This window comes from Chroicocephalus ridibundus, chromosome 21, assembly GCF_963924245.1.
Source record: "Chroicocephalus ridibundus chromosome 21, bChrRid1.1, whole genome shotgun sequence".
Classification (NCBI taxonomy): domain Eukaryota; kingdom Metazoa; phylum Chordata; class Aves; order Charadriiformes; family Laridae; genus Chroicocephalus; species Chroicocephalus ridibundus.
Window position 1 is genome coordinate 4,007,858 of NC_086304.1, and position 12,095 is coordinate 4,019,952.

General features: G+C 56.4%; 1 protein-coding gene across 4 annotated transcripts in view; it reads right to left on the bottom strand.

Moving 5' to 3' along the window:
* Positions 1–12,095, bottom strand: part of GATAD2B (GATA zinc finger domain containing 2B) — a 42,310-nt gene that overhangs the window by 12,777 nt on the left and 17,438 nt on the right. For 3 of the 4 annotated variants that reach the window (XR_010073858.1, XR_010073857.1, XM_063357075.1), the window contains exon 2: positions 3,231–3,560. Coding sequence is in view for 2 of the 4 variants with exons in the window: in XM_063357075.1 (XP_063213145.1) it covers positions 3,231–3,559 (329 nt within the window). In the remaining 2 variants the exon portion in view is untranslated. Of the gene's footprint in view, positions 1–3,230; positions 3,561–4,467; positions 4,691–12,095 lie in introns of those variants that run through there. The other variant, XM_063357077.1, reaches the window with a different exon arrangement.

The following is a 12,095-nucleotide window of genomic DNA, read 5'->3' on the forward strand; positions in this document are numbered from 1 at the left end:
AAGCATGGATCCCGGGTCATCTCGCAGCCACCGTTCCCCAAACACAGTCTCAAATGTCACCGAATACCGTGATGACCAAGTGTTTGGGCAGGAGGCTCTCTGGAATGCACAGGATCGCACGTTAAAAATAAAATGGGCTTTTGCAGAGGGTCTCTTCCCCCACCGGCATCGGGGCTGCTCACGCGGACCCCGCAGGCACTGAAAACACGTCCCTTATTTTGCTGCAAGTCTCTGGATGCCGCTTGCTTTGAGTAGCAGCATCCCGAACCCCAGACGAGAGGCACTGAGGGCAATCCAGCATCGAACACAACAGGTTTTCTTGCTCCTCTTGCATTTTTGGCCACATCTCGGGCACACACCCAGAGTAATAAAGCATCGGATTTTTGGTCCAGGATTTTCCTCAATGCGGGCTGCTGGCATTACGGCTGCTGGTGATTATTTTGCACAAGCATCCAGATACGTCCAGGCTGGTTTATTTACATTCCATCAGGGGGAAAAAGCAAAGCCAGCGTCAAAACCAGACAGGGGAAAACAGGGCCATCTGCAAAGAATTGCTGAGTATGTCAGGGCTGTTTTATTTACTTTTGTCAAGGCAAGAGCGTAATTACAACAAAAGTAGTGGAAGAAGAGCTGCACCGACGGCGCAGGAGGCAGGCCGAGGTGAGGAGACGTGGAGCATATTCCCGAGCAAACTCCACCTTCGTGACCCCTGGTTAGGAAAGTTAAAACACCCTTTAGCCTTATTTCACTTGCTAGAGATATTTTTCACATTGAGTTATTTCAAAAACTCGCGGCAGAATTTTTCTACCTCTTTTTAGGGCTGATTTCTTTTCAATCCCGGTGCCCATGCCCAGTGCTGGTCCCTAACCGGACTCCCCGCGTCCTGCACAATATTGGAGTAACTCAGCCCTCTGCATTGCTGGCGTTCGCCTGCCAGCTCTTCGGGGGAAGATGACCTGCACAATAACTTACCCAGCGCCACGGTTATTCCTCGAGAGCTGAAACCCATTCGCCAAGGGGTTGAGTATCACCCGTGTTGTCTCACGCACGGGGCTTCTGGGGAGAATTGGGCTTTTCAGAGGTGTGATACCCCGAAGATGCGCTGGGAGCAAGACACAAGCAAAAGCCGGGCACGTACAAAGGGTGTTGCTTGTACCCGAATGCTCCCACGGGCACAGATAAAACCCCGCGGTGCACAACTATAACATCCCTGCCTCACCGCATGCAGTTCTTCAGATTTTACAGGAGGCTGAACGAGCGGCAGAGGCGGCCGGGCAGATTTAAGCCATGTATATTGTCATTAAAGAAAAACAATCCAGGTGATTTTCCCCTTCCCACCTCCAGGTCTGTTCACCACTTGTGGTGCTCCGTAAGCCGGAGCGTGCCAGATCAGAAAGCGTCTATGAAGGCATTCATCTTTATAATATTTACTACACTGACAGCACCCAGAAGCGCAGAGATCTCCTGCCTTCAAATCCCCGGTCCATCAGCCGCTCACCACTCCTGTTGGGACAGGAGCCCCACAGAAGCGCTGGCAGCACCCCCTCGTCATCCAAAAGCCCCCACCAACACAAGAAGACCCCAATATGACACAACAACGAAGACAAAACCATCTTGGTTTTGCTGAATCGCGATCCTGGCTCCTCGATGAAAGGGGAGACCAAAAACAGAGAAGGCTGGGAACAGGCACCCCGTCCCAAGGAGGGCTCACGCTGCCCTCGGACCTTCCTGCTCAAGCAGCCAAACTTCCCCCACGTCCACAGGCCGAGACGTACTCAACCAGCTGGGACACCGTCATCGACCTCCTGGCCCGTGAATGCAGCTCCCGCCATTGCAGGCGGCAGCTTTGTGCAGGAATTACCAACACCTTCAAACGCGCTTCAACCGCAGGTACCTGGTTGCTGAGCAAGGGGCAGTCACTCATCTGAGGCTCCCACAAAACAGACTCATGGAAGGGTTTAGATGCGAAGGGACCTTAAAGACCATCCAGTTCCCCCCCTGCCCTGGGCAGGGACACCTCCCACCAGCCCAGGTTGCTCCAAGCCCCGTCCAACCTGGCGTTGGACACCTCCAGGGATGGGGCAGCCACAGCTTCTCTGGGCAACCTGGGCCAGGGGCTCACCCCCCTCACAGCCAAGAATTCCTGCCTCACATCTCGTCTCAATCTCCCCTCTTCCAGTGGAAAACCCTTCCCCCTCGTCCCATGGCTCCCCTCCCTGCTCCAGAGTCCCTCCCCAGCTTTCCTGGAGCCCCTTGAGGGACTGGAAGGGGCTCCAAGGTCTCCCCGGAGCCTTCTCTTCTCCAGGCTGAACCCCCCCAGCTCTCTCAGCCTGTCCCCACAGCAGAGGGGCTCCAGCCCTCCCAGCATCTCCGGGGCCTCCTCTGGCCCGGCTCCAACAGCTCCGTGTCTCTCCTGTGCCGAGGCCCCGGAGCTGGCGGCAGCACTGCAGGGGGGTCTCCCCCGAGCGGAGCAGAGGGGCAGAATCCCCCCCTCGCCCCCTTGCCCACGCTGCTGGGGATGCAGCCCAGGCTGCGGGGGGTTCTGTGCTGCCAGCGCACATTGCCAGCCCATGGCCAGATTTTCACCCACCAAAACATCCCAGGAAGGTCTCAGCACTTTGCACCTACTTAAAACAGGACTCCTCCATTCTGCTCCTCCACCCGACAGCCCAGCCTGCACTTTGGAAAGGAAAGCTCTGCAGGAAAAACCATTTAATTCTTCCTCGCAGAGGCAGGAGCCTGGCCAGGGCCAGGTTTGAGAGCAACTGTCCGTGCCACTTGCATCAGAGCTGGCCTCCAGCTAAATAAAGGACTTCTGCTGCCACTTTTGTAGGTGCTAATAAAAAGTCCTGGCCGGAGGGGAAGCCCTCGTCCCTCGCGCGCACCCACAGGGTCTGCTCTGCCAGCCACCCGGCGGCTGGAGCTCATAACACTAAACGTACGGACGGAGGAAGAAACAAAATCCATCTGGTTTTGGGGTGGAATAAGAAGGGCAGCAGAAGCAAAAACAATGAAAGAACGGTGCTGAATGCCTTCCAGGGAAGCTCTACTGGGAGAGCAGGCTCCGCTTCTCGGCGTTCAGCCAAAGGGACCTCGCAGACACCAGGAAGACTCCCCCAGGCCCCCAGGACCGCAAAATGTCGATTTAATTTCTGACTTGGGTTCTCACATCTGGCAGAGCACAGGATTAACAACAGGCAAGCTACAGACTCCAGTCATTTGGCACCTACCTTCTCCTCGCGCTCATATCCACCGGCTCATCGTTAATGTTTTCCTTCCCTGGCCTCCCTGCAGTCCTGCCATCCCCATGGGGCCTAAGGCTCCCATTCAGCTTTTCTTCATAGACTTTCACACCATCCTGCTTCACCGGGAGCTCGTGGGGCACCTCGATGCCCGAGAGGTCTTTCCTCTTCAGCAGTGCCAGCATCTTCAGGCGCTCCATCGCCTCATGTCCTTCCATTTTCAATCTCTTTGCCAGGACATCATCCCGGTCATCTGCTTGGTCCAAGCTCCGTTTCAAGAGGTTCAGGCGCAGAGCATCCTCCGTCATTCTGTCCATCCTGCGGGACAGGGGTTGAGATAAGGACACATTCAATATCACGGCAAACAGCAAACCCGGCTTAGCTCCCCCAGGGGCCGGCGGGGACCTCCGAGCCCAGCCTCCCCCCTCGGGGAGCACCCGCCTCCCACGCTCCGGCGTGCGGTGACCTGCCGGCAGCGGTGCCGCATGCTTTTCGTCCCGATCCCAACGATCCCAACCCCGCCAGGCAGGGAGTTTCCCAAGCAGAAGGAACCGCACGCACCAAACGGGCAAGAGCACCCCACACCCCCCCCAGAACGGGGGCAAAACCCCTCCTTCAGCATCGAAACCCCACCAGCTGCGACCCAGCAAGGTTTACTAGAAAGAGGAACTGGGAAACGCTCAAGTCGTTCAGGGACACGACGAGGGCAGCTCAGTCCCTCCTCGTGCTGCGTGTGCCCAGCCTTAGGTTTTATAAGTCTTTATGCACAGGCTTTGTGCCACCGACTTTTGGTTTTTGAGGGGACCCGCGGCATGGTTTGAGCCCACTGCTATCGGTATGAATGCCACGGCACACCAGGTTTGGTAGCAAGCTTCCAGAATACAGAAATTCCCCTGCTGCACGGGATTTTTCCCCGCTCTTTCTGCTCTCTCGGGTGAGGAATGCGAGGCACCTTCTCCCTCAAAGGACGAAGGCACACACAAGAGCATCTCCACCCACGCTCCCTCTCCATCTTCCCCGGCCGACCGCCTGCCTCTCCTCCAGGTGCAAAAATGCCCCGTGGCAAACAGATGCAGTAAAAAAAAGAGGGAAGGAGCCACAGAGCCCATCCCAGCCCCATTGCTCTGCTCCCAGGCTGATAAGAAACTACCTACAAAAAAAATAAGAGCCGAGGGAGCTCCACCTGAAAACAGGGCAAGACCAGCTGGGTGAGGTCTTTACCTACCGATGCGCAGACCGGGGCTGGGGATGATAACAAACAACCAGGAAATAAGTCAGAATTAAGACGTGGCCGTCTCAAAACCACCGATAGCTTGTTTCGCTCCGCACGCCAGCAGCTCGCAGGGGCTCGTTAATAAGGTCTGTGTGCTCCGAGTCGAAAGACGAGGCCAAAGCAGCCGAACCTTGGGCACCTCTGCTCCTCCACGCTGGCTTCAGGTGGAGCTTCCTAAACTTCCTCACGAGATAAAGCTGCGCCGAGCCAAATTTCTGCCAAGAAAATGTTGTTCTGGCTCAGTTCTAAATCCCCTCTAATTACACATCTTCCGAAGCACAGCTGGCACACGAGTTCAACTGCAGCATCAATACGGTTTCAAGGGTACAAACTGCGCTAGAGAAACCTTACTCTTAAAAAAAGGGGTGCAGCCACGGCAGGCAGCAAGAAAACAAATGCAAATTCACAACGCAACAGAAAAAGAGTCCGATGAAGCCTCTGGCGCAGCCCGATCTCAAAGAGGCTGCCACGTTCAGGGTGAGCACCTTCGACTTCTTTCTACTTGACAGTCTGGTCTCTCTGCAGGAAAATGCACGTCTCCTGCAACCAAATATAGAAAGGCAAGCGCAGGCAAGCCAAGGGAGACACATGAAATGCCGCTCTCCGCCCCCGTCCCTAAGAAGTGACCCCAGGTTAAATTGGAGCTGTGAGCGGCGGTGGGTTATTTAAGAGAGCATGGGATAGCGAGGAGCCTCACCGCACCCGGCGCTGCGGTCTGGATCCGGCTGCTGGGAAAGCGCCGAGCTCCAATTAACTCAGCCATGAAAGGGCCTCCACGGCTGCTTCCTCCACTTCGTACTCTTGGGAGATGAAAGAAAGTGAGGAGGAGGAGGAAGAGGAGGAGGAGGAGGAGCAGAAGCAGGAGCAGGAGGAGGGAGAAGTCCAGATACCTGGCAGACAAAGGCTGATGTGCGGGGAGGGAGCGCAGGCACTTTCTAACCAGCCATCGCTTCAGCGTTTGCTTGAGGACGCAGTAAAAAAGCATCCCTAGATAGTGGTACCCACCCCGCCGTGCGGTCAAGTCATCCCGCGGGTTCTCCCCTACTGAGAAGCCACTTCGTCCCTACAAAACAAGCTCCACATTGATACATGAACTGAATGTATCGCTTAAAAAAACCCCAAACACCACACAGCGAGCACAGGAGAGCTGGTGGCACCCAGACTGATAATTCTACTGAATTACGACTTGGTACTCAAAAATCTGCTTCATGCACATGGATATTTCACGTCGTGTTCCCACACCGAGACAAATGCAGCTGCAATATTGCTGGCAAGCAGCAAAATAAAACAATACTAGAGGGCACAAAGGAGGTTCAGGCTTCCTGAGAGCACAGTGGTCGTCTTCTGGCCTTCAGAAGGGTAGTGAGATGTACCCGCGCGAGGAAAACCATCAGATCATCGTAAAAACTTGCCCATTTTAAGAAATATGAAAGATGACATCGGCACCTCAAGGTGACACGTCAGCAAACCTGGCACGGGCCAAAAAAAAGCAACGTACCCAAAGGGAGAGTTGCTGGGCTGTGATGAGGTTTCAGACCGAGCCATAGCCCTTCGCAGGCAGTTATTTAAGCAAGTCAAAGCAGCGCCAAGAAACGTGAGCGGAGTTGGGTGCTCCCTTTAAAGACCCACGGCCGCCACTGGCCCCCTGAGCTGCCACATGGGAAAAGAGAAGCAATGACCTGCTGGTTGGGGGCTGCCCCTGCCCTCCCGCCAGAAGGAAGCTGTCAAGCCCCGTCTGCAGGCTCGCAGGGGATGAGGAGCCACATTGCTGCGCTCCGATCCGAGTCGGAGCATGAGACAAAACCAGCGGCGGAGGCAGCGGCAGGATCTGTGCCGAGCGAGGGAGTCGGCAGCAGCCAGGGCCCACCACCACCAGCGAGACCAGGCAGGAGCACAGCGGCGGTATGACACGAGAACAAACCTATCGCTCCATTTCTGCAAGACAGAAGGTCTCTTTCCACCTCCCCTTCCCCACAGGAAGCCCAGGGACCTGCCGCTCCCATCACCAAAGTGGCGTTTTGGGTGTCCCCCACCTACGCAGACCCATCGTGCTCCATGGCAAGAGCGGTACCATGTCCCCGAGCATCACAGCACCCCCGTGATTTTCCACCTTTGCTGTCCCCCGCTCGCACAGAGCCATAGCACGAGCCGTTTGTCGTTTGGAAAGTTAAAGAAACACCATCTCAGGAGGCAGAAGGGGAACACAGCGGGTTGGCAATCAAAGATCTGGCCAACAAACACCAAGGGAATGCCACAGCGATCCAGGACTCGACGGCCACCAGTCAGCGGGATTTTGACAGTGTCCTTTAGCACACCCACTTGCTGCAGGAGGGGAGGACCGAGCAGACCGGGAATGAACCCCCTGCTCGCACAGACGCCGGTAGATGGTATCTGAAGGTTTCAAAATGCCCTCTCCCCTCTAACGTAAGTGGCTTCGGTACTAGAAACAAATCAAAAGCGCTGTTATCAGAAACAGGTACCACAACTATTTAATCCTTTCAAGAGGAGGCTTTCCAGGCTGGGTAAGGAGCACGTGCTTTCAGCCAGATTCAATAAAAATTAAATTAGGCTTCAGATTCTTTATTGAATGGGGCCCTTCAGCATGAACACTCAGCTGCGAGGAGGGGGAAGGGAGAAACTGCAGCTTTCCTGGGAATTTCCAGAGCATCTCGACTGAGGAACTGGGCAAGCCAGGGAAGAGCACTCCACTTCACCCAAAAATCAACAGAAAAGAGCAGGAATTCTTCTAACCATGGGCTGATCAACCAGCCTAAAGGCCAGGCGGTCTGGAACCTCAGTACTGGCCCCGCTCTGTGTCACCGTAACCCCAGTGCAGAGCAGAGGTTAAACGGCCCTGGTTGGACTGGGAAAGGAGGACTGGCCATGGAGCACCTCCGCTTTACCGGCGGTCTGGAATTCTAAACTAAGCAAGAGCGGATTTTTTTCCCCTCTCTGAATTTTAGCCGCTTGGCAGAAGAAACCAGCCTCGTTAATCAGCCGGTAACAGGACCAGGGTGCGTTGAGCGATGCCGGTCGGCCGCCCCAGACAGCGCGGGTGTGCTGGAGTCACACCTGAAGGACGGGAGGCAACGGGCATCGCGGCACATCCTCACCAAAACCAGACCATCCAGACTCGCCTGCCTCCGGCAAAAGCGCTCCCGGAGATCTGGCGCATCCCAGGAAGCAGGCTCTCCCTCTTGCTTCCCTAAGGAACTTCTTTGAAAAAAAAAAAAAACAACCACATAACAAAAAACAAAAATTGAAACAAAATTCTCAAACGGTGGCAAAATCCTCCAGGGGAAAACAAGGGAGCTATAAAACATGTTTTGTTTCTGACTTGATACAGACTGTAATTATCTCCAGTTGCAGCTCTGTAGGTGAGCAGGCTTTCCCGAATATCCAGAAAAAAAATAGCTGGTGTCAGTTTAGAGCCAACATTTAAGAGGGAGGAGGCGGCCAAAGGAGAAGGGGGGACACCCTGCTCGGCCCCCACGACGCAGGCACACGGGGCGGTCCGAGAGATGAAATGCAGCACCGTCAGCAAGACCGGACCGGCTGCCGTTTGAGGAAAAATGCCTTCTAGGAATCCCAGCAAAACTTCCACAGCCGAGCTGGAGAACGGTCAGCACCTCGCTGCGATGGGAGCATCACCCTGGTGCTCGACCGATGGGATGTCCCCGATGTAAATGGACAAGTCGCAGTCACTCGGTGCGCAGATGCTCTTCCTAAAGACTTTGGGTCCCCAAATCATAGACTCATGGAATGGTTTGGGTTGGAAAGGATCTTGAAGCTCATCCAGTTCCCCCCCTGCCCTGGGCAGGGACACCTCCCACCAGCCCAGGTGGCTCCAAGCCCCGTCCAACCTGGCCTTGAACCCCTCCAGGGATGGGGCAGCCACAGCTTCTCTGGGCAACCTGCGCCAGGGGCTCACCCCCCTCACAGCCAAGAATTCCTTCCTCACATCTCATCTCAATCTCCCCTCTTCCAGTGGAAAACCCTTCCCCCTCGTCCCATGGCTCCCCTCCCTGCTCCAGAGTCCCTCCCCGGCTTTCCCGGAGCCCCTTGAGGGACTGGAAGGGGCTCCAAGGTCTCCCCGGAGCCTTCTCTTCTCCAGGCTGAACCCCCCCAGCTCTCTCAGCCTGTCCCCACAGCAGAGGGGCTCCAGCCCTCCCAGCAGCTCCGGGACCTCCTCCGGCCCCGCTCCCACAGCTCCGTGTCCTTCTGCTGTTGGTGCCCCAGAGCTGGAGGCAGGACTGCAGGGGGGTCTCCCGGCGCGGAGCAGAGGGGCAGAATCCCCCCCTCGCCCCCCTGCCCACGCTGCTGGGGATGCAGCCCAGGCTGGGGGAGGTTCTGGGCTGCCTGCACATGTTGCCGGCCCATGGCCAGCATTTCCCCCTCCAGCACCCCCAAGCCCTTCTCTCAGGGCTGCTCTCCATCTCTCCATCCCTCCATCCCCAGCCTGGGCTGGCACCAGGGCTGGTCGCGCCCCAGCGCAGGACCCTGCACTTGCCCTGGTTGAGCCCCATGAGGGTCACATGGTTGAACTTCATGAAGTCCGACGCTGCCGACCATCACCATCACCCGGGCAAGCTCCAAAGCCCTCTCTCCACCCCAGCACCAGCCAGTCCCTGCACCCCCTCCCGGCTTATGACCTCGAGAGCTCTCCTCTCCGCAGCCCCTCCAGTTTGATCCACGCGTTCCCGGTGTCACCTGTTTCCAGGCTCACCTTCATTTTTGGTTCACAACGGCCCCCCGCCCGCAGACGACACCACAGGCACCTTGTTGTGTGTGGACATGCGAGAGCCTGGCAGCCCGGTGCCCAGCTGTGCCGATGCCCCCTCCAGCGAGGCAGCCATCAGCCCGAGCGCTGCGCGCTCCTCTGGATGCTCCTTTGGCTTGAGGCGCTTTCACGTCTCCGGTGCTCGAAAGACAGGTTTGCCATTCCCAGACAAACAAAGCAGCAGCCCAATTTTCCATTTATATTTGATACAGCACCCACAAGGAAAAAAAAAAACCAAAAACATAAAAACAAAAAACCAAGACAACTATTTTAAAAGTTCTAACAAGTGAGCTGGGCCAAAAAAATTAATATTATACTGGAGAAGCAAGTATATCTAGGGACTAGATACAGCCGGTACGGATAAACATCCTCACATGTGCCCGATGAAGGTGGGACCAAGCAACTGAAATTTGGCAGCATCAACAGAAGTTAATTTCCACCCGAGTTTATGCCAGGAAGCCCCAGGAGGTTACAGCCCCTTCCCTGACTTTCTTTTAGGGCTCCTCCGTTGTGTTAACCCACACTTTTGGCCTCCTACGCGACCAACCACATCGTCCAGCCGCTGTTCGGGGCCTCGGCCCCTCCAGAACTAATTGATGGGTTGCAATTAACAGGCTGACACACCGCAAAGCTGAAAGGCAACACAAGATAATGTGTCATCCTACCTGCCCGCCCAAGAAGCAGCAGCACCCAGAAGGGAAAACCTTACAAGAAACCAGCAGAGACGCAGGGAGACTCCCCTGGAGCTGAGACGGCGGCTGCAGGTGCAGAAAAACCAGACAGAAATCCTCCAACTTCTCCTTCTGGACGCGATCCAGGTGCAACCTACACTCCTCCTTTCTCGCAGGAGTCCGAGCGAGGCGCCCGAGGTGAAGGCCACGACATCCAGACGTCACGCCGCTGCTGCCGGAGGTTTCCTCCAGCTCCCAGGCTGGAGCTCTCCATCTGCCCACGCTCCGGGCAGCACTAATCCCACCACGCGTGGACCAGCTGAGACGGGACACGCTCCGAACCTCCACCCCCAGCCCAGCAAGAGCCATGGCTCCTCTTCTCCTCCGCTCCAGACTCTCTGCACAAGGGAATTCCGATCCACCGCGAGGGATCACTGCTTTGCCACGAGGAATCGCTGATCTGCCACGAGGGATCTCTGATCCGCCAACGAGGGATCACTGATCCGCCTCCTCTCTGAACTAGCCGGGGCTAAAACTTTTTGCAGAGCATTCCAAAATCCTCCTGGCAACCCTACTCCCGCCTTCCTGCGAAGCTGTTTATACTGGCCACCCTCACGAGTGAGACGGACTCTACAACAGATCTCCTCCGACATTTCTTAAAAGGAAAATCTTCCCCTGGCCACGTGGTTCCAGTGACACAAGGTCTCCCCAGTCCCACCCTGCCCAGTAACAACCAGTTTCCTTACTCATCTTTGCTCCAGCAGCACAGAGGCAGCCAACAGCCCTGGAAGAGCCGGGGCGGCTCCCTGCGTTCCTGCCTCCGAGGAAGCACGAAAGGAAAAGGACAAACCCGACCTGGCGCCTGCTCTGCTCCCTGCAAAGCCACTCGTCGTCCAGGGAGGAGAAGGGCGAGGACACGGGGGGCAGCACGGGCTCCGGGTACCGACGCACAGAGCAAGGGCCGTGCTCCGTGCCCAGGTGGAACATCACCGTTGTAACCCTGCTGCTCGACGCGACACAGCTCCGAGGGCGCCATCAGCCAGCCCGCAGCAGCAGAGGAGGCAGCATCGGCCCGGCAGCTCCCTCTTGGAGGACAAAGCACCAAAACCAAACCTGCCAGCCCCTGCCTGGTGGTGGGTGCCCGCAGCAGCTCGAGGACACCTGCGGGGATGCTCAACGCTCGCAGTGAGGATTGAGAGCGGTGGCGAGGACGTCGCTCGGGGCAATTAATCTCCAGATTGTTTGTGAGACGTAGTACTGACCCCACGCCACGTTACAGCACGAGCAGGCGATGGTCAGGAACTGCAGACACCGAAAATGTTGCGTGCACGTGGGTATCTCCTGCACAGAGGTTTATGGATGCGCCTGTAGGAGAGAAAACCCTCCCCGTGTGGCTGAAGCAGAGCCCTGTAGGGGCAGGAGAGGGCTGCAGGAACAGAAAGCTGGTCACGCTCGCATGAGGAACGGGATCACACAGTCCTTCGCAGAGGCTATCGGCAGAGTGCGGGTGCGGAGCAGCCTTGGGGAAGGCCAGGTGTCAACGCCATCCCCCAGAAACGAGAACCAAACGCAGACAGACGGGCATCCGCAGCAGCTTCAGGAGACCAGGAACATCCCATGCCCTTTGAGAAGGGCGGTTTTCTAGAAAGATTAATTTCTGCTCTTCCCAAGTGCAGCCTAAGTCCATCCACGTGCGCAGAGCACTCCACCTAACGACGCTCCAGCAGCCAAGAAGGATGGTTTTTCCTCCCGCCCTGACAGGGAAGGAGAGACGTACAGAAATATCCCCAACGCTGGCACGGACACGGTCCAGAAGGGCAGAGCATCTCCCACATCCCACGCGGGCGAGAACAGTTTTCAGCCGCCATCATCAAGGAGAAGGATGCCGTCCTCCAGCCACAGACACGCGGCCAGTAACACCAGTAAACCCCAAATCAGTATTTTTGTTTTTTTCCAAGCCATCCAAGCAGATCCCAAGCATACAGGGAAGCTGATGGTTGCAGAGATGCCCTTCCACCACCGGACTCAGCCTAAATCTGCAGCTTGGCGCTGTTTCCAGCTTCAGCCGAGACGTCGCACCAGATTTTACCCCAGCAGGAATAAGCCCCACTGGGATGAGAGATTCGGAA